The following is a 23,260-nucleotide window of genomic DNA, read 5'->3' as shown; positions in this document are numbered from 1 at the left end:
CGAATCCCAAGCCGATACCAATTTTTCTAATAAAATACGTATTCTACAAATGTTCACGATTGACTTTCACGGTGAAGGAATAACATCGTGTAATAAAAATTAAATCCGTAAAATTATATTATAATTTGCGTAATTATACTGGTGGTAGGACCTCCTGTAAGTCCGCACGGGTAGGTACCACCACCCTGCCTATTTCAGCCGTGAACGAGTAATTCGTTTCAGTTTGAAGGATGGGGCAGCCGTTGTCACTATACTGAGACTTTAGAACTTCTATCTCAAGGTTGGGTGGCGGCATTTACGTTGTAGATGTCTATGGGCTCCAGTAACCTAACACCAGGTGGGCTGTGAGCTCGTCCACACATCAAATAAAGAAAAAAAAATATCTAAAAATAAAAACACCAACATATCTTATTAACACATTTTTATTTATACACAATACTTCCATTTAGGTACATCACTATGATAAAAATTACATTCAAGTTTGTTTGTGCAGTTTTTCCCGAAGCGGCAGGGCTTTGGGTGGTAGAAGTGGCACATTGGATTCACGCAGCCCGGGTAGAACTTGCACATGCCCGGGACGGCCACAGACGATATCGACTTGTAGTTCGCGACCGGGATCACGTGGGACGCTGTTGGAACATATAAAGGTTATTAAAACGATCGAACCTTATACAGGGTGATAAAATATAGTTCGATTTTTTTTTATCATAATATTGTAATCATAATATCGAAATATAATCACAAAGTATATCTTGGTTTGAATTTCGGTAAAATAGTTAGGTATATATATTTACATTTTTTATTGCGGTGTAGGGCGGCTACTGGAGCCTATTGAAACAAAAATAAGGGATGAAGTATAAGTGTCAATAAAACCTTAATGGTATACGTAGCAAGCTTTAAAAGAAACTCCACCTTTTTAGGGACTATTTGAAATAAACTTAATAATAGCAAAAACCGTAATTGAATTGTTATTATTTATTTTTAAAACAAAACTCTTAGGCACACAAATTTAAAGATTAAATGAAAAACGCGTCTTCCGATAAACTTCGCTTCGTCAAACGAAAGCGCACGAGCCGTGAATGTTCACATATCACCCCCCCCCCCCCCCACCAATAAATTGCAACATATCAATATTAAAAACTTTTACACGCCTTTTGTTTGGAATTAATGTACAAAATATATAAATCCTTCAGGAATAATGGGTATAAAGTACCCTTGTCCATTTAATTGTGTATCTCTAACGACGTGATATTCTCAAAAACATAATGATCGCTAGATTATAGTGCGCGCGGAACTAGTTGGCCGCGCCTTAGGTGGCGACAGGGGTGAGGGGGCGGGTTGCCTACTGCTCGTAACGCACATGAGATTAGACAGTGATGACCAATCTCGAGATATCGTGAACAATAATTGTTCAATTACTGAAAAGAATTAATAAAAAACAATTCATGATTTAAATGATATATGAAATTATTTAATTAATATATTATACTTATATGAAATTACTCTGACATATCCTCTGAATCACTTGATTCTGAACTCTCTGAACTTGATTCAGACTCCTTTTGTAAGTAAGTATTGATTTCGTCCATCATATATTATATTATTTCCGTCGATTGTCTTTTTATAGGCGGACTCATATCGCTATTGCAATCTCATGACAGCAAGCGCCCCCGACTCTCCGTCTCACCACTCACATACCTAAGGCGCGGCCAACTAGTTCCGCGCGCACATTAGTTAAAACGTCAATACGTAACTAACATCTATACTAATATTATAAAGAGAAAATTTTTGTTTGTTTGTTTGTATTGAATAGGCCCCGAAACTACTGAACCGATTTGAAAAATTCTTTCACTGTTTAGAAGCTACACTATTCCAGAGTGACATAAGCTATAACCTTTTTAAAAAAAATTAAGGATCCTTACTAAAACTCCAATAATGTAACACAAGGTGTACCTAAAATATTCTTTACATCGCGTGCCCTGCGAAAACTATTGATGATAGAATAAAATAATGTACTACGACTTTGTAGAGCACATTATTATTTACAAAAAGTGTTGCGACAGCAGATGTCTACCTATTATAGTTATGCCGCAATAAGTGTTCTTTTATTTAAAAAAATAAAACAACGTCAAATATCGTTGAAATTTTTGTTAGCGACCTGAGCGGAGCCGGAGCGGATCGCTAGTTTTAGTATAACACTAAACAGACCATAACGGGTCAAATGAACCATTTTGAACTTTTGCATTGAAAATGGACGTATCATCTTATTGCTTTTGCACATTTGACTTCATGACTTTCTTACGAATTAATCTACAGTTATTATACTATTTTGTTTGTTTGTTTTGTTTTGTTTTTTTGAGTAATACATGTCGTATACCGTTATTTACTTTCGCTATGGTAGAAATAGGTATCAGTAAGTGTTGGTATGATTAGTGATAATATGGAGGCACTCACCGACAGATGGCGTTGTCAGTGGCAAGGGCGCGCCCGGCAGGTGCGAGTAAACGCAGTTCCGTCGCGTGCAGCTCGCGGCGAACTTGCAGCGCGGGTGTATGAAGGCGCACGTCGAGCCGTATCTACACATCGGGAACGCCTTGCACCATATCGGCTTGCGTTCCGCTTGGGACACTGTAGAAAGACAAATAAATTAAATACAGTACCCGGCGATAAATATTGCACATCGGCCGTGGGAAAGAGACGGTTAATTTTTGCTTCGTAGAGCGATTTATACCTGTCGCACGTTACCTAATTGACAAGATACCGGATCGTTAGAGTTTCGTCGCATACAGGTAACGCCCTACAACAAAAACAAAATGAGACGACTGTCTCTTTCTAAATATCGATGTGCAATATTTATTGCCGGGTACTGTACTTACGTACGTTCCGAATTGAGAAACTATTTTTTTGCGATTTAGTCGTCGGTCGATCGATTAGTTATCCTCACTAGTAAACCACGAAGAACTGATTGAAGGCCAATATACCCCGGTCACGGTCCGATTTTTTCCCTACCTATTCGTTGGTATTCCAGCTACGCCCGGAAATCGATGCCTGTGGCGGCATTTACGTTGTAGATGTCTGGGTTCCGGTAACCACTAAGCACCGGGTAGGCCGTGAGCCTTTCACCCACATAAGCAATTAAAAAAACGGCTTTAAATTATAATTTTTAGTTCTTGGTCTCCACCATATCCCACTAGGTGGGGTCGGCACAGCCAAAATTTTCTATTCCATTCTCTTCTATCAGCCGTCAGCTCAACACTCACTCCTCTCTCTCTCTCATATCGTCATTCACACACTCCATCCATGTCTTCTTCGGTCGATCTCTTCCCCCTCTACCTTGCACTACCATTTCTATATATCTCCTAGTCACATGCATCTTCTCTCTACCCATCACATGTCCATACCACGCTAACCGTCCTGTCTTTAATTTGTTAATTACCAGGGTTACTTTCACACTTCCTCTGATATATATCTATGCTAATATATAAATATACAGTGGTTTTTACGGATGTTCCGTTATAACTACTGAACTATGCATCCGATTGACTTGAAACTTGGTATCCATGTAGAAAATACATGTGCTTAATGGCTAGGCTAATATTTATCTGAGTTTTGGACTCCCTACACCAGTTGCGGGAGCGTTAATGATGAGAATCTTCTGAAATCTTTGTGGGGGTGAGAAATAATAATGTTAATTTTAAATGCCCAGCGAAGCGGACGGGTACAGTTAGTTTAAATTATAAAGATAATTGTTGCGTATTAACCGAAACGTCGCTTAAACCATATAGCCTTTCAGCCCTCAATATTTACTTACGTGGTGGAACTGCATCGTATTTATGTGTGTTATTAGTGGTGACCACGATATGACTGTCACTACTGGCACTTTCCGTTCTCTGTCTCTCTTCTTTTTCGACGACTTTCTCTTTCTTCGACACGTCGAATACAATAGGAGAGGCCTTTCTTTTCCTAACAGGAGGCGACAGATCTTTTAGCATTTCCGTGGTTATCCTTTTAGCGAGTACTTCTTCGGTTTTTATCTTGGCTTCTGTCGCGTCATCTTTTGTAGCACTGAGACGTTTTACTGGCGTATCTTCGTCTGTATTTTCAGCGGGTTCAAGTTCAATTTCGTCTGATTTTTCTTCTTTAGTAACGTTAGCTTCCACTGGAGGTTCTTTGGATTCTTTCGTTTTATTGGCTTCTTCATCGTTCAAGATGCCCTCGTCGAGAAGTTTCTTTTTCAAAAACGAGTTCGGATGGTAACCGTCCATAGTGACTATGAACTGCGTACTTTTGTCTTTGTCTACGGTTGGATTGTGAATATTTCTGTAACGAAAAAAAAAATGCATTGAGAAAAAGTGTGGCTTTAAAAATGATTCCGTTATGATACTTCTAGTCTTATCAACTGTGCTTCTAGGTTGATCATAGATGTAAACTCGGCAAATATATAATAGTTTATTGAAAACCAGCGACCCGCCCTCGCTTCGCTTCGGAAACTGTATTTTATTATTGATTTCTCCACTATTTAATGGATGTTATTATACATATAAACCTTCCTCTTCAATCACTCTATCTATTAAAAAAAACCGCATCAAAATCCGTTGCGTAGTTTTAAAGATTTAAGCATACACAGGGATATAGGGACAGAGAAAGCGACTTTGTTTTATACGATGTAGTGATGAATTATTATGCAACTTACATTGTTTCAATGATAAGCGTGTCGTTTTTTTTCGTGGAGATCCTTCCTTCGAATCGCCTCGAAGGTACGTATTCGGTGTTTTTTATTTTCTTCGTTATCGAAGCCGGTACATACTCTTCTTTGTCAACGTCACTCGGCGCTCTGTTAAACAAAACGTTTTCGTTGTTTTTTAAGCTATTGGATAAGCTTTTATCGCGGGCTTTGAGCGCGGCGACCGAATCAAGAAATTCTGTAACGAAAATAAAATCTAACACCCCCACTCCGCCTACGATGTAGCTCGCGTTCAACACATTCACACGTTGCGCTTGTGTAGTGTTTGTGAATAAGAGCACGGCGTGACAACGCAGTATGCGAGTCATGAAAAGTCTGCCCATCTCTCTCTCGCGCGGTCTAGCTTTTGAGTGTGAAAGGGACAGTTAATGTTTTGCTTTCGTTAATGTTTATAAATTAGCGTGGTCTTATTTTATTATTATTTTAATATTCAATTATTATTGTCTAATTATAATTGCATAAGTTGATAAAAAATGCTATGCAATAGCTTTACCGCGGCAGTCTCCGAGTGCCACACGTGTTTTTTTATTGCAATAAAAAAAAATAAAAAATTGTGGGTTAAGCCACATTTATGCTGACGGCCTCACATGTAGTCTATAAAGGTTATTTTTAAACGTGATCGTGTCACCTGGAGCTCTCATCATCATTGCTGTCCATTTCGAGGCTTATGACGTCAGCGTTCCTGTCAGCATCGTCAGCATCGGCAGCGGGACCGCCCGCCGGCACTTGGATGACAATGTTCTGCGCGTCCATCCGACGCATGGGCAGTACTAGGGCCCGTTTCACTTTCTGTGAATCCGCTTCTATTTTAGGGGGAATCTGAAATATAACAATCAAATTGATGGTAGCGGTGAGGCAGAAGTTTGTGTACGATGTAGCTGCGCGCTCATTAGGCGCCCTAATATTAACATTACGCAGGATTACCTTTATACGTTTATTGTGTAAATTCATTTATATGTTGAACTTGATTTATGTATGTAAGCATACGATGTTAAGTACGTAATTATTATTATTATTTATTGCTTTTGTAGGCAGACGAGCATACGGCCCACCTGATGGTGAGTGGTTACCGTCGCCCGTGGACTTCAGCAATGCCTGGGGCAGAGCCAATCCGCTGCCTACCGCTTAATACTCTCCACAAGCCTCGTTTGAAGAGGGACATGTCATAACGCTCGGGAAAGACCGTGGAGGGGAGCTCATTTCCGAGCTCATGCCGCATGTGATTGACATCTTGCTGACACCTTAAATATATCCATAACGATTTGAGACAGATCTGCTCAGTGTGCTTAGTGAGAGTGCGTTCTCGATAGCGTAAAAGTTCATATTTGTATGAAATGGGATCGTTTGCGTACGTCTGTCGTTAGGGGCGCTGTTCCAACTGCTGGCTAGAAAATTGGCTTAACTTTCACGCTATCGGGAACGTTAAGAAACTCTCACTAAGCACACTGACCATCGTTAAACGCATGAAACAAATTTGTTATAACTACCCGCATACTACTATAATAAATGAAAAAATACCCTATAATCATGTTCAATATAAAAAGTGATCATTGATTTATGTTGACGTCGATACTCACATTTAATAAGCTCTTATGAGCATCAGCTACGGCTTTCATGAGCAGGCTGGAGGCAGTGGCGGCGACACGCGGCCGCGGGCGCACCCGCACTACGCTTGTGCACGACGAACGGACAGGACGATTCTCCAACACCGATATTCTGTTTAAAATTATACACACATTAAAAACTCAAGAATCAGTACCGTAAAATCGGGACGCTTTTTTTTTTTCTACCTAAGCTGATAGCCTTGAGAGGCTATTTCAGCGTAACCTTAACTAGTAGGTGAGCTCACCGGGCTCAAGCCTGACAACGTTGCTAACACGAACCCTAGCAAGAGCCGTGCTTCGCAGAATCTACCACCGGATCGGAAACGCGACCCACTGAGAAGATCCGGCGAGAAATTCAGTGGGATGTATCTGTGGGTTAATTTACTCTTCGAGCCCTTCGTCCCAAGCGACGGGTTCGACGAGAACGGTGACCGGACACTTTTTAAGTTCGACATTGATTTTATCGTTCTTTTTTGTAGTTATAGTAATAAAACGGAGATCATAATGGATCCGGTAGTTTAAATTTTCATTCATAATGCATTCAGATATCGTATATTAAAGAACAATCATAAGTGACAAAAACTCACTTGTCCCTATTCACCCAAGCATGGGGTGAATCGGGTCGCTTAGGGAGACAATAGTTATTCGATGGGGCTGGCACTATTTAGATGTTAGGTGGTTACCCAGTAACTTTAGGTAATTCACTTTTTAATGTCTTTAATGAACTATTTAATATTTTAACTATTTAATATTCTTAAACACTAAATAAAAGTAATTTTCAGTTCAACAAAGTTAAATCTAACAACTCAACAAAAGTATTGTAACATTCCAGATTTGTCCCTATTCTACCTCTAGTCCCTATTCTTCTCAATCTACTGTATCTAGAGTTACTGCGTTAATATTTCAGCAGCGATTCGTAAACACAATTTGTGTGTGACATTTGTATCAAATCATCTTTTGGACGGAAACTTCCAACAGTGTAATTGTATTTCAATTTCGAAGTGACATGTGCACAACTAACTTGCAGTTTAGAATTATAATTATTTAAGCGGTTTTGTACATTATTTATTAGTCATATACGAAGGTGTTATTCTAGGACGACTGCTTTATATTTTTTTATAAAGGACATTTAAAATATAAAGAAAGATTCCGGATATTTCAAAAGCTCAACATGGAAAAAGATGTTTCAATAATTAAATATTTTTTTTTCAAATTTTACAATACTTTCTATATATCTACTATATAAAAATAAGTCGGGTTTTCCTTCCTGACGCTATTACTCCAGAACGCACGAACCGATTTCCACAGTTTTGCATTCGTTGGAAAGGTCTCGGGCTCCGTGAGGTTTATAGCAAAGAAAATTCAGGAAAAAATTCAACAGAAAAGCGGGAAAATCTTTTTTTCCTAACGGCAGCGGCAACACGTTTATTTGACAACTGTCTATTGTGTACTACTAATCAATTGAATTGTCCTTAAAGCATAAAAAATCACTTAATGATACAAACACCATTCGTTTAGTAATTAGATTTAAAATAAGAATTTAATCGATCAGAAATTTAGCTTTATGATTATTTTTCCTGGGTTCTTAGCTTTGAGTTTATTATCAGTATAATCTATTTTATATGTTTAGTTTGATTTATGTTAAAAAGAATATAAAGTAACAAATTAAAATGTTGTAAAACGCTACTTATTTCAAAACGTTTCTAAACGTTTTGTAAGTTATCAAAATGACATCCAGCAAAGTGACGTTTTCTAAAGTCGGGGCGGAATAAGCCCCCAGTTAATTTCATATGACAAACCGGTATTGTGTTCACTGTGAAATTGTGAAAAAAAGTAAAAAAAATAAGTTATTCGTTTCCTAACATTTCAATTGGAAACCATCAAATCAATCACGTGTATTGTGCAAATTTTTATTCAATTTCAACAGCAGGCATTTGTTTTTAAGGTCGTAAGTTGAACTGTGTAAATTATGTGGATCGTGCATTTGAGGTTAAATTCACCACTCTGTCCATAGTCCAAAATGCCTAGAGGACGACGTGCGAACATTGGCCGCCGCACAAGACATGCAAGCCAGCAACAAGTGTATTCACAGAACTTAAGCGAAGAAAGACAAAATATAATAAGAGAAAATGCCCGATTGAGACAACGCGTGAGCACACGAAGATCATTGGCATCATACAATCGCTTGGCATTCCAATATGATCCCACTGCGAACTACAGTGATGATGAAAATTTAGATATTGGACCAATGACGACTATATGCCGATATTGCAATGCGTTAAAGTTCAAAAGAGAAACGGCTGGATTGTGCTGCGCAAGTGGAAAAGTCAAACTAGATCCATTACTTACACCACCACAGCCACTGAAACCATTGTTCGATGGAACTGATCCCGATTCCAACCATTTTCTTCAACACATCCTTGAATACAATAACTGCTTTCGCATGACTTCCTTTGGAGCTAATATCATTCGAGAAGGCGGCTTCATGCCGACTTGCAAGGTAAAAGATACAACACACATAACCAATCACTCACACCAACACAATGAATTGCAACACATAACAACTACATATACACCACACACTACACCATCACACGATCAGAAGTTACACCGTATTCTTCAACAAATGATTGTTTGCAATTACAGATACAAGGACAAATATATCATTTGCATGGTTCAATGGTGCCAACACGAAATGAACCGCATCAATTTCTGCAAATATATTTCATTTCGTCGATGGTGGATCAGCTGAATGTGCGGTGCAATATACAGGGAACACAACAGTTAAAGAGACGAATTATTGAACAGTTGCAAGCATTTTTTCACGCTAATAATGCTGTGGTTAATATGTTCAAAACAGCATTGGAACGAATGCCATCGGATACGCACAAATTTGTCATAAGAGCGGATTGTACCCCAACAGGGGAACATGTGCGAAGATTCAATGCACCCACCGTTAATGATGTTGCTGCTATTATTGTTGGCGATCCAACTAAATCGCGAGACATTGTCGTTCAGCGAAGAAGCAATATCATGCATCGTGTAAACGAGACACATCGTTTGTACGATGCGTTACAATATCCAATCATTTATTGGCAAGGACAAGACGGATACGACATCACGTTGAAGATGGTCGATCCAATTACAGGTACAATATTCACACACAAATTATTGCTATTATTGCTATTATTGGTTTCCATTAACAATTCATTTAATTTTGCATTTTCAGGCGTATCAACGAATAAAAATCTAAGCGCAATGAATTACTATGCGTATCGTATGATGATTCGTACACATGAGGAGAATGTCATTCTGAAGTGCCGTCGGCTATTCCAGCAATTCGCTGTCGACATGTATGTCAAAGTCGAGACCGAACGTTTAGCGTTCATCCGATTCAATCAGGCAAAGCTACGATCTGAGGACTATATACACTTGCGTGATGCTATTCATTCAGATGGTGATGTTCAAAATATTGGACGTCTGACGATTCTCCCATCATCTTATATCGGAAGCCCACGCCACATGCACGAATACGCTCAAGACGCTATGACGTACGTGCGAAATTATGGAACTCCGGATTTATTTATTACGTTCACATGCAATCCGAAGTGGACGGAAATTGAACGTGAGTTAGAACCGGGCCAAAAACCGCAAGATCGCCATGACATAATCGCCAGAGTATTTCAGCAAAAACTCAAGGTTATGATGGATGTGCTTACTAAGTATCGAGTTTTTGGTGACACACGTTGTTATATGTACTCTGTGGAATGGCAGAAGCGTGGACTACCGCATGCTCATATCCTAATTTGGTTGCTGAACAAATTACATTCAAATGAAGTGGATGACATCATATCAGCTGAAATTCCTGATCCAGTCACTGATCCCCATCTACACGACATTGTGACAACACAGATGGTGCATGGACCGTGCGGTGCATTAAATCCATTATCGCCTTGCATGGCTGATGGAAAGTGCACAAAACGATATCCGCGACCGTTAGTTGCTGAAACAGTCACAGGGAACGATGGATATCCAGTTTATCGTCGGCGTTCAAAAGAAAATAATGGTCGAACTATCTAAGTTAAAGTTCAAAATCAAGAGATTGAGATCGGAAATGAATTCATTGTACCATATTGCCCGCTGCTATCAAGAATTTTCGAAACACATGCAAACGTTGAGAGTTGTCATTCGGCCAAATCAATCAAATATTTGTGCAAGTACGTCACAAAAGGCAGCGACATGGCTGTGTTTGGTATTGCGTCGGAAAATGCCAATGATGAAATCAGTAACTTCCAAATGGGCAGATACGTTAGTACTAATGAAGCACTGTGGCGATTATTGTCATTTCAAATTCATGAAAGATATCCCACAGTTGTACATTTAGCAGTGCATTTGGAAAATGGCCAAAGAGTTTACTTCACTGAGGCTAATGCGGCACAACGAGCTGAAAGACCACCATCGACAACATTGACTAGCTTCTTTGCAATGTGTGAAGCAGATCCATTCGCAGCGACGCTGATGTACGTTGAAATGCCCAAGTATTACACTTGGAATCAATCAACAAAGAAATTCCAACGTCGCAAACAAGGAACCCCAGTTCCAGATTGGCCACAGGTGTTTTCCACTGATGCACTAGGTCGCATGTATACTGTTCATCCTAGAAATGACGAATGTTTTTATTTGCGACTGCTGCTGGTAAATGTACGTGGACCAAAATCATTTGCGCATTTGAAAACTGTGAATGGCCACCAATGCCAAACATATCGAGAAGCATGTCAACTATTGGGTTTGCTGGAGAACGATTCTCATTGGGATTTAACACTTGCGGATTCAGTTGTTTCATCAAATGCGTACCAAATACGAACGCTGTTCGCAATTATCATCACCACATGTTTTCCTTCACAACCAATTCAGTTATGGAACAAATTCAAAGACGACATATGTGAAGATATCTTGCATCGCTTGCGCATTCAAACGAATAATCCTGACATCCAAATAACCGATGAAATCTACAATGAAGGATTGATTCTGATTGAGGATCAATGCTTGACTATTGCAAACAAGTTACTGATTGAAGTAGGAATGATTGCGCCAAATCGATCGATGCACGATGCATTCAACCAAGAATTAAATCGAGAGCTGCAATACAATGTTGATACATTGCAGGAATTCGTGCGAAATAATGTGCCGTTACTGAATGAACAGCAAAAACAAGTATACGAAACATTAATGCAAGCGGTGGACAATAATACTGGTGGTCTATTCTTCCTGGACGCACCTGGAGGAACAGGGAAAACATTTGTCATTTCATTGATTTTGGCCACTATTCGATCAAGATGTGACATAGCTTTGGCGTTAGCATCATCTGGAATTGCGGCGACTCTTCTAGACGGCGGTCGTACTGCACATTCTGCGCTTAAGTTGCCACTCAATTTAAACACAATTGATACTCCAACATGCAATATTTCCCGATCCAGTGCAATGGGAAAATTGTTGATGCAATGCAAGCTCATTGTTTGGGATGAGTGCACAATGGCACATAAGAAATCACTTGAAGCACTTAACTTCACACTGAAGGATCTTCGGCGAAATAACAACATCTTTGGTGGCTTGATGATATTGTTGGCAGGCGATTTCAGGCAGACGTTGCCAGTAATTCCCCGTGGAACGCCTGCAGATGAATTGAATGCTTGCCTGAAGGCATCACCTTTATGGAATAACGTAAAAACATTATCGCTAGCCACTAATATGAGAGTTCAACTTCAAAATGATCAAAGTGCTGCACCATTTTCCAAACAATTGTTAGCTGTTGGAAATGGAAAAGTCCCAGTTGATGCGACATCTGGATTAATTACTCTTACCAACGACTTTTGCCGATTTGTAGACTCTCAATTAGCTCTTATTGAAAATGTTTTCCCAAACATTAGTGAGAATTATCAGAATTATGCTTGGTTAAGTCAACGAGCAATTCTTGCCGCAAAGAATAATGATGTACACGCACTGAATTTCACCATTCAATCAAAAATTGCTGGCGATTTGGTGACATACAAATCCGTTGATTCCATAACAAATCCCGATGATGTAGTAAATTATCCAACGGAGTTTTTGAACTCTCTGGAGTTGCCAGGATTTCCACCACATAACTTGCAACTCAAAGTTGGTACAGGTATTATGATATTGCGTAATTTGAATCCACCGCGACTTTGCAACGGTACTCGACTTTCGGTAAAAAGACTTATGCCGAATTTGATTGAGGCAACCATTATTAACGGAAAGTACGCAGGTGAAAATGTATGTATTCCTCGAATACCAATGATTCCTACTGATCTTCCGTTTGACTTCAAACGACTGCAATTTCCAGTTCGCCTTGCGTTCGCAATGACAACTAACAAGTCGCAAGGCCAATCGCTTAGTGTTTGCGGGATAAATTTAGAAAATCATTGTTTTTCACATGGGCAGTTATACGTTGCGTGTTCACGAGTTGGGAAGCCATCGGCTTTGTTTGTGTTAACGTCAGACCAAAAAACAAAAAATGTGGTTTACCAAAGAGCACTTCAATGAAACGGATAATTTGCGGACACGTATAACGCTTCGATTCAGTATTTACTTTGGATTCACTTTCATTTACTTAGAGAAGTTCAACTAAATAACACTTCATTTTTGTAATCGAAATGAATTCATTACTGTTGTGAAATGAAATAAAAATTTTCCTTTTCAAATATAAAACAAAAAAAAAAATCTTCATCTTTTAATCACCAAACGAAATGTTACATAAAATGAAGCCATCTGGTGGCGAAACGGAGTTCGCCGGGTTTGCTAGTTATATGTATAAAAAAGTATGAATTATCCTCACATTAATGATAATAGTATTAAAATAATAAGTTTACTTTTTTGGCCTACATGCACCTAAGTATATGTGAGAGCACAATCTATCGAAATGTATAGAAATTTTTAGGTACATACCTGGAAGTGATCTTTTTAGAACTACTTTCAGTATTACGTTGACCTGCTTCATCGGAGTCTGACTTCCTTTTTTGGGATGCAGGCTGATCGTTGTATGTAATCTTTGTTGGTTTTTGAGGTGGTTCCGGTTCTGGTGTGAACCTAAGAATGAATGATGATGAATGTTCACATAGCTAAGCTGTGATGAGAGTATTATAAAATTTAGACCTATTTGTTAAAACTGCTAGTAATCCTATCATGGCACTATCAAATTTCCATGAAATACCAAAAACAATTGAGAAAATTTTAAATTAATGGGTTAAACAACGCTTGTTTTTAAAACGATCAAGTAAACAAACAATACAAGTGTGCATTTATGGATTGAGAGATTAATTTTCACTCTGGATAAAATCAAGTGTCAAATTTTGTTTGTAAATACATTGTTTTTTCTTTCACAATGTGCAAACTGAACCAGCATTTTAATTTCTATGCAAAATAGTTTATATAGTTACTGAGTTCTTGTTTTCCCTTGTTTAATTTTTTGACTATATTTTTCGAATACTCACATTAACATTATGATATGTTAGGTTTACTTTATTTATCTTTTATATTAATTTCAGTAACTAAAATACTAGTTGCATTTTACTATTACTAAATAACAGATTTGTAATCTCATTAAAAAAAATGTTTACCTTTCCGGACTCTTCTGTTTTTTCTCTGTCTCTTTAGATTCGACCTTTCTGGTTATATCTCTACTAATTCGATCTCTTGCAGGCCTCTTGGGTAGCTTTAGTTCAAATTGGGGTAACAATTCAACAGTTTCTGCACTGCGATTTGGAGTAGGGGGAACAGGTTCAACCATTTTCCGTGGTGATGTAAGTTTCTTTTGCAGCGGTGGAGTCTTTGGGATGGACTGTGAGACTTCCTGAAATATATTAACAGTAGTTAAATACGTTTAACATATCAAGTTGATATTTTTATTGAAAACTTATATAAGTCGTGAAATTGCGATTATAATTTTAACTGAACTAAAACAACGAATTTTACTCAAACATCTGACCAATACTCCATTTAGAAGGTTAATAATATATAAGAATTAAAGTATTTTCATTTATTCTGCGGTATGGTTTTTAAATGTAGTGCTATAAATATATTTGTTATACAAAAAGGCTTTGAATAAATTTCAATTGAGTATTATTACTGGTGGTAGGACCTCTTGCGAGTCCGCACGGGTAGGTATCACCAATCTGTCTATTTCTGCTGTGAAGCTAAATGCCTTTCGGTTTGAAGGATGGGGCAGTCATTGTAATTATAATGAGACCTTAGAACTTATGAGAATGTTTCAAGGTGGATGGCAGCATTTATGTTGTAGATGTCTATGGGCTCCAGTAACCACTTAACGCAAGGTGGGCCGTGAGCGCGTCCATCCATCTATGCAATAAAAAAAGTCAAAAATCTATGTTTGGCTCTGTTAGGTGACAAGGTTGCTGACCACTGCCCTGGACTTATCAAGACCTAGGTTGATACCCTCTAATATAAGGTAAGTCAGATTAGGCTAAAATCTCTTAAAATACCGAAATTTACCTGAAAGACTTCATCGGCAAAATCATTCATTAGCTCATCAGCTTCCGTCCTTATATTTAAAAAGTCTTCATCATCATCTGACATAGAATCCAACTGTTCCACTAATTTTTGCTTTAGTCCCTGTATTTTGACTTCAATCTCATTGATTTCTTTAATTTGTTCATCTCTATTCGCAGACGATTCCGTTGATTTTTCAACCACTTCTTCCACAATCTTAGTAGATTCAGATGTAGAAGAAAGATTTTGTTCAGATGAAATTGTTGCTAAATCAATTACAGGTACGACTGGCTTTTTGCTTTCTTTAACTGTAGACTTAGTTTCATTTTTTTCATCCTGGCTTTGTGGTTCTATTAATACACCGTGGTTTTTTAGTATCTGGCCAGCAAAGACATCAGTTATTGATGGCTCTGAATTCTTTTCCATGTTCATCAGCAATGGAGGTATATTTGGTCTTATTATATCGTGATGTTTGCTTTTCTTTTTCTTGTGAGCTTTCTTGATTTCTTTCTTATGAATTTCTTTTTCTTTAACTTTCTTTTTGGATTTTTTTGAGTCACTCTTTTTCGATTTTTCTTTTGCTTTCTTTTCTTTCGGCTTGCGGTCTTTGGACACGGATCTTTCTTTGCTCTTCTCTCTTTCAACTGCTTTAAAGTAAAAACCATATAATTAATACTTATCAATACTTTACTTTTTATTTAGCAGTATAACAAATTATATACACTACCGTCTAAAAGTTTGGAAGCACACCTTTTTTACAATAAAAACATTGCCACCATATAGTCAAATTGTATGAAAAAATATTTAATTTAAGGATGAATAATTCAAATTTAAGAAATTTGTTGAAAATCTCAATAATGCTTTTATGACTTCATTTGTTGGCTGCTTTCTTTTATGCAATTTATTGATTTTCTTGTAAATGTGTCCACTACACATTTGCTAGAAAACAATAGACTGGGAAAAGGCCCAAATCCACAACAATTTGATGCTTAACTACACCACTAATAACCAGTGCTGTGTATGAAATGCGAGCAATAACCATTTTAATAACAACCGTGAAAAGACGTCTACCTTCTGCAGGACTAAGAGGATATGTTGCAGTTAACTAACAAATCAATATAAGAAAAATATACTAGATAAAAAATGGTCAATATGTATTGATCTATTCCAATTGGGGAATGCTGATGAACAGAAGAGAGGGCTTTAGAAGTATGTACAGTGCCTATTATCAATCACAGAGGTGGAAATGTTATTATTTGGGGTTGGTTTGGCAACAATGAGTCTGAATGTCTTTTGAGGATAACCAGAAACCTAAATAAAGAAGCCTAGTGGACTGAATCACATTGGTTCTGAATTCAACAAGATAATGATCCTAAGCATTCATCTAAATTTTGTCAGAATTTTTTAAACATAAGTAAGATGATGAAAGATTTTAATAATCATGCAATGGCCATCTCAATTACCTAACCTTTCTCCCATTTAACTTATTTGGGATAAGCTTGACAAAAGACTAAAAATCGACCACCCTGAAATCAGAGCATTTCTGGCAATTAATAGTGAGTGAGTGGAAGAAGTTGGAAGAAGAAAATTACAACATTAATAGAATGCCCAGAATATGTGAGATGATACCAAAAGAAAAAAAGTGGGCACTTGGATGAGGATTATAAGTGAATGTTTATTTTGCGTGCTAAATTCTTATTTTGTTTATGTGTTTTTTATTTAAGATCAAATTAAACAAAAATTTACCACATTTTTGTCTTTTATTAGATTTTACTTGGCTGCTACAAAACTTTTGGATAGTAGGGTATTAAAGCAATACAATATTAACTTTATAACATAATACATACTTATTGGGGCAGTGACTGAAACTTGTTGTAGCTTTTTGAGAACTTGGTGAAGCCAATTCACAAAGAGTTCAGTATTGTCTCCAAGGAACAATTGAAGATCTTCTTCCATCTGCCCACGAGTGCGCTTGTTTGCTACCATCACCATGACATAGTCGGGTAGCTCATCATCTAGAATAGAACACAATAAGAAGCAATATGAGTCATTTGAGATTAACTTGCAGAGAATGCTGTCTATGTAAAATTAAAACCTTCTAAAATATATTGAGTAAGGATCGAACTAACAGTTGCAACATCTGTTACAGAACGTTATGAAAAGGATTAAAATATTTTATTCATATAAAATTTACAAATCGTAATTTAATGATAAAGCAGAAGCATTAAATCACACATGAAGGATCTGTAAGTTCTCTAACCAACAAAACAAATTTCAAGTCTCTTGAAGTATGTTGAGTTTACCCAAGTATTTCTGAAGAACATGATCTTTGTTTTTAAAACACTAATTCTAATTTACATTCAGCTATTATTTTTTTTCGTACTTTAGGATACCAAATTTATTATAATTGAGAAAATCTCAAAGCAACCTCAATTGAGCAAGACAAGGCTACCAAACTTTCATTTGGGCAAGGCTTAAAATATGAATGAGGGTTTCGGTTTTTAGTGATATTTCTAAATTAGCACATGCAGATACATTAGACAAACTATTGCTCTGAAAATTAAGAATTTTAAAGTTCATGAGGAGAATTTTGTGTGGAGTGTGTGAAAAAATACAAACTTCTATTAAAATTATAATTGAATAGGCACTTACCTACATAACAGCCCAGTTCGGTCAGCTTAGCCTTGATAGCAGACTGAAAACGAGAATAGAATCTAATCAATAAATTTGCAGCAGTATATGCCTAGGATATACGCCGGCATGTAGGGCGAAAATAACACAAACAATAGTGATAGCAAGGGAGTTTCATGGGAAAATAGATTTGCTGGAACATAATTGCAATGTGTTAAAGTAATAGTTTATTATTAACTGAAAATTTTATCATAAGAACAGTAGCAGTATGTTGAAATTGGCTTTATTTACCCGCATTTTCTGGCCTATTTCACTTCCTACGACGTCCATTGTTTTAATACAGTACACAAAAATAAGCAAATATTTTTTTAAACACACACAAATGTTCTTAAAATCTATATGTATAATATTACTTTTAACTAGCAGAAATCACAAATTAATACGTTCAATACACTCTTCCCATTTTACGAAATCTGATTGATTTTTCATTGCATTTCATTCGTCTCGGTTTGACATTGACATATGAAATCTGACAAAGGTGACAGAGAAAACGAAAGAATCATCTCATAAAGCTCGATCCTTTTTTGTAGGGGCAGCCGGAGGCTTAAACGGCAGATTTTTTGTAAGATAAAGACCATAAAAAGACCAGGAAAAGTAAAACAAGGATCAATGAAATGAAATTTATTTATCTGAACTATCATAGATTATGGAATTAAATTTGATGAGGTGATTCGAGAAGCGATGAGTCGAAATCTCTTATTAGCAAACAATTGTAATTTATTGCCATATAAATGAATTTTTAGAAGAACGCAAAAAGTCTCGTCAAGCCTTTTCTATTGCTTCATTTTTCCACATGCACTTTTATGAGCTACTGGTAAATTAGCCTCCATTTTTACAAGTTTAAGCCAGAAGAATCTAAAAACAACAATCAAAACAAAAACTTTTGTACTGTCATTTTACCGAATAATCCTGAAAGCTGACAATGGACAGTTTTTGTCGTAACTTTAGTAACATTAATTAATTATTTTCACAAGAAGTAAATGCAATGCAACCCGAGTGCAGGCGATGAAATGCATTGCCATGCCAAATGCCAATATTTATTTTCTTTGCATTCTAGACGTAAAATTTGCAAAAGTTGCTGTCAAGTCAATATTATTATGCCACATTTACATGTTTAGTTTACCAGATTACTTCTACCAATGGAAATAAAAAAAATGTTAAAATCAAAAAGAAGATCTATGTTGCGGACGACTCCTTATTTTTTAATACTTATTACAAAAAAAATAAAAATAATTAAAATATTTTAAAACATAAAAACTGAATAAAGCGTTGTTGGGTCATAGCAAATAAGACTGCTGTAGGCACTATAGTAGAATTATTTTGTCCGTGCAGTTTGGGTCATAAAAAATCGGAGCTGTGAAGCGAATATTTCACTTTCTCTTCCACTCACGAGCCTTATGCCGGCCACTTACATGCGCGCAAATATTCGTACATTGTACGAATGTTTGCGCGCATGTGAAGGGCCATCAAACATTCGTTCGCAAACTTAGCGGCTGTGCAAATGGGTTCCGTACTCAATTTGCGAACCCGTTTGCGCTTCCTCCTACACTTGTTTACAAATGTCTCACGAATTTCTCCTCCTTTTTAATTCGTCAATAGAACATTGAAGAGAAAAAGAGTTTTTAATTCTTTCCCAGACATCATTAACAGCCAATAGCCATGCTGTTTTTATGGGATTTCTTTTGATGAAGGTACGCTACACAGTAGACGTCACGATCTATGAAAATAGCGAAACGTCCGTTGCCTTCGCAATTCTGGGCGCAACTGGTTACACGAATGTGTGGGAGACTACGCGAAGGATCGCGGTTCGCGCGCTTTGATGTCTGTTAAAAAACCGACACAGCTTGGAAAACCACGAATGCAGCGAAAACTTTGCATAATCATTTGCAAATGTCGTCCTACACTTGCGGGTTTGCGTATTCGTGCGAATATGAGTGACCGGGGTAAGAGTCAGCTTCGACATATTAAGTTCCAATTTGACATAGGATGACTGAAGAAAATCCATGAAATTCGCATTATTCGAAATTTATATTTCGATTATTTGTATCAAATTTACGCTATAATTTAAATTGAATACATTATGAACATAAAATAAAATAAAAATTCATTAAGCCATTATTTCAAATTAAAGATGTACATATCGACGCTTGAAAGGCAAACGTGACTAAGCGACAATAACTGCTTTATACATAAATGATAGGCAATAACCATATCCGATGCGCAAAAAAAATATATTTGTAGGTCTATTAAAATCATTTCAATCCTACAGCTACCAGCTAGATTCTACTACAGCTAGATTCGTTAAAATAAATTTTGTTTTCATGTATTTTAACTTTAAATTAGTCTACTGTAAAGATCACGCATTGTCGCTTAGTCACGTTTGCCTTTCAAGCGCCGATATTTTTATAGACATGATTCATTAAAAAAAATAGTTTTATAAAGTAGTACATAATTCTATTGATATTCAGTACTTTGCAGTTAGCCCTTTTTTAAACTTTTTGACAATAGCAGCTAGGATTGCTACCTCTAAAAAAATTCAGTCCGTATAAGTAGGCAAGTAATAGAGTCTCGTCTTTACTGGGGAGAGGACGTAGCTGCTTGCGATTTGTCGGGTATAGTCTGTCTAAAATGAACGCGGTGCGATTATGGATCTTAATGCGAGGACAGAAGGCCACGGAGCTACCCAAAATGACTCCGACATATTGGACCTTCTTCGTCTAGGGTATAAATTGGCTGAAGAGAGTAATTGGGGTATAATCTTAGTTGTCTCGTCCTTAGACTTAAATACCATTTTCACTAATGCATCCTATGCCTACGGCGTATGATTTAATCTAAAAAAAATGTATATTAACTGATGAACGCAACTACTAAAAAATAAATTCAAAACGTTCACAATAGTCCTGATAGGAAATGATAAAATTGTTTTAACCTTATGAGTGTCAAGATTTGCACTCCATGGCTCCGTACCTTATGCTAGGAAATATAAACAAAATAGCAGTGTGCAATAATTTAATTCTCATACAATATAATACCTAGGCAAAAATTTCATTACATCTTTTTATATTGCATCATTAATTGTGTTAGCACGTAAACGTATTGGAATTTGAAGTTTTAGTTATTATGGCAGAACTAATTTAACCTCTATCAAATTATGTTACAAAAAAATACTGGTGGACATAAGTTATATTAAATAACACGTACATCATACATATTTTATCTTACTTCTCAACTATCTACATTTTCTTTGGTAAAAACAATAATTATAATAATATGTATTTCATTAGACACTATTTTTAAAATGTACATACTTATTTATTTATAATAAAATGGAATGTAATAAAAGTAATCCTGTTAATTTATTTAGCTGTTCAGACGTTTATGATTTAAAATTTGTAAACATCTCTCCATGAATTTTCAAAAATGGAATAATTAAAAACAACCTCAATTAGGTAACTACATAAGTTTTGATCTTTCTATGAGAACTTTTTGGCGGCAACGCGAGGAGCGAAGTTTTTTTTTTTTGTCATTTATTGTTTTTTCAAGTTTAAATGTGTAAAGTCGCTGGACGAAGATTCTCGGGTTCTACCAAAAAGTTCACTGAAAAAGTATCAGTAAAAAAATCATCATTTTACTGAGACTATATTTTATTTCATCCCACCTCATCTCGTTTCATTTAATTTCATCCAAATTTATTAAAATATCAAAATAATCAACTTATTTTGATTTCATTTCACTTTATTTTCCATATTTTAACAGCAATTGATAAGAAAGGATAATTTGACTTAAAGATCTCGTTACCAGGCCAAAAAATCTAAAAAAATATTCTGATTTGACACTGGCAGAAATAAACAAATTAGAATTGCCAGCAAGATATAGCATACATAAATGTTTTTTATTCAACATATACCTCTACCGTACATTTAAAGTTAATCAAAATGTCATTTGTCAACGTTTTTTGGCAGGTTCACTACTACGTGAATTATGCGTGAATTGCATATAGTCGGATTTTTAATTAGACGAAGCCAGCTGACAGTAGCTAATGTCACTTTGTGAAATAATGTTGCTATATTTAAAGTAATAGTGATGCGTTCAGTTCTCGTTCAATCACATGAATGAACAATGAGTGTGAAGAGTTAATCATTAATTTCAAACTCTAAAAGAATATTATTTATATTTTACAATAAAATTGTATTAAAGTGCTCCAATATATGTTACTAGTAGTATCAGTTTTTTTATTTTCATTACCTACCCATAATTGAGTCGACTATTATCAAAGGCGGCAATCTGACTTTTGGACAATGATTGGTAAATCAGAAAAACGAATTATTGACTTTGTATTCCATTGGCAGTCACAAAACTCTTCGGAACGACGTCTTAGATAAATAACAGGTTAACTATTAACCTTTATTTAATGCAGGTTTTGAACCGTATTCTTTGAAGGAGACGATTATATTCAAATAAATCTGTATTGACATATCAATAAAAATTTTTTGTCCAAATGCACAGATTGCCACCTTTGATAATAGACGACTCAATTGTTATATTTTATACGTCTATAATTTCAACTATATGATGTATTGGAAATAGGACAGTCTTACAAGCTTCCTCGCAATGTTTTTCTTAATGTTTAAAACACTCGGTATTCAGTACAGGTAGATACTACAGGAACATAATATTTCGTCGAAAACTCGTTGGTATGTACAAAGCACGCCTAAAATACGAACCCCGTACCCGATATCGGCAATTCGGCACACCAACTATTCACTAGACAATCGAGGCAATTTCATTAATTCAGGAGTTTTTTCGTACGTTCACTTTGTCACAACACTATTTTTATTTCATCAAAAACTGACAACACAGTAAACGTCAGTTGACTTCGTCTAATAAAAAATCCGACTATAGATAATCCACTTAATATTTATGAGTGAATTGTGAATGGAATGTTATAAAAATAAACTTAAACTGATGCGAGTACAACCATTTTGTCTTATTCAAAGTAAAATTAAAACACTATCGGAAGACAGTTACGCACAACTAAAACTAAAAAGAAAATGTTATAAATTATTAAGATGGGCACCTGTTTAACTATACATAAATTATCATTATAAATTACTCTCCACTTATTGTTTAATTAATTTAACTTGTATAATATCTTAGATACCTTGTCGTTCGTTACAGGACGGAACATTTATATAGTCTAGAATTTAAAAAAATCGTATATGGATTTCATATTACAAATTAAATATTAAATGAGTATTTGGTCAAAACAAGTCAATGTTGTAAAATCTTTGGCACGTTCTACAACGAACGACAGGCTGCTAAACTTTCGTCTGCTCCTTCCTTGGGTCGTGGTTCACGATCTGGAATCTGGTGACCTTGGGTCCGACGTCTCTTTTTTTGTTCAGTGGCGAGCCGTGCGGCCTGGTCCCGGTGGGTGAGTCGTCGTCTACCTTGAGCCACGGACGGACGTGTCCGGGGCCGGTCGAGGGTCTGCTCTCGACTCGCCCAGTGACACTTGGCTGAGCGCCGTTCGTGTGTTGCTGAAGCTGTACCCGTGACGCTCGTTCCATTTCTCTAAACGAATTAGGGACTAGTTAATTGTTGGAGGCATTGGAATTTATAGACTTTTTTTTTTATGGCTTAGGTGGATGGACGACATCACGGTCCACCTGATGTGGTTGGAAACGGACATGTTGGG

At 36.5% G+C, this 23,260-nt stretch overlaps 2 protein-coding genes across 5 annotated transcripts in view; both read right to left on the bottom strand.

The window, feature by feature from the left end:
* Window positions 1–406: 406 nt before the first annotated feature.
* LOC101737780 (zinc finger CCCH domain-containing protein 14) lies at window positions 407–18,027 on the bottom strand. 2 transcript variants are annotated; one of them, XM_004928378.5, is made up of 12 exons: window positions 17,794–18,027; window positions 17,524–17,566; window positions 16,719–16,886; window positions 14,875–15,518; window positions 13,983–14,215; window positions 13,312–13,452; window positions 6,322–6,460; window positions 5,373–5,563; window positions 4,694–4,834; window positions 3,812–4,320; window positions 2,455–2,628; window positions 407–629 (listed from the first exon to the last, which is right to left on the bottom strand). In XM_004928378.5, the coding sequence occupies exons 1-12, from the start codon at window positions 17,830–17,832 to the stop codon at window positions 427–429; spliced, it is 2,625 nt and encodes an 874-aa protein (XP_004928435.1). In that variant the 5' UTR covers window positions 17,833–18,027; the 3' UTR covers window positions 407–426. The 2 variants fall into 2 exon arrangements, with proteins under 2 accessions (XP_004928435.1, XP_012547648.1); XM_012692194.4 differs by having other exon boundaries at window positions 14,875–15,515; window positions 17,794–18,026.
* A 2,529-nt stretch (window positions 18,028–20,556) lies between these two features.
* Window positions 20,557–23,260, bottom strand: part of LOC101744412 (G-protein coupled receptor moody) — a 52,430-nt gene continuing 49,726 nt past the window's right edge. The window contains exon 9 of one of the 3 annotated variants that reach the window (XM_062673732.1): window positions 20,557–23,136. In XM_062673732.1, the coding sequence (XP_062529716.1) occupies window positions 23,009–23,136 (128 nt within the window). In that variant the 3' untranslated portion in view covers window positions 20,557–23,008. The remainder of the gene's footprint in view (window positions 23,137–23,260) is intronic. The other 2 variants (XM_062673731.1, XM_038017249.2) reach the window with 2 other exon arrangements.

Source organism: Bombyx mori, chromosome 18 (assembly GCF_030269925.1).
Source record: "Bombyx mori chromosome 18, ASM3026992v2".
NCBI classification, from domain to species: domain Eukaryota; kingdom Metazoa; phylum Arthropoda; class Insecta; order Lepidoptera; family Bombycidae; genus Bombyx; species Bombyx mori.
Note: the sequence above shows the minus strand (reverse complement) of the source record. Positions and strands in the feature narration are given on the sequence as shown.

What these genes read in the sequence shown, in the direction of transcription:
- LOC101737780 (XM_004928378.5), bottom strand. Translation starts at nt 17,832, where the DNA reads ATGGACGTCGTAGGAAGTGAAATAGGCCAGAAAATGCGG. An exon ending in TTCAGTCACTGCCCCAATAA is followed by an intron (nt 15,519 to 16,718) that starts GTATGTATTATG and finishes TTTACTTTAAAG; the next exon opens with CAGTTGAAAGAGAGAAGAGC. An exon ending in CTCATAAGAGCTTATTAAAT is followed by an intron (nt 5,564 to 6,321) that starts GTGAGTATCGAC and finishes GTTATATTTCAG; the next exon opens with ATTCCCCCTAAAATAGAAGC.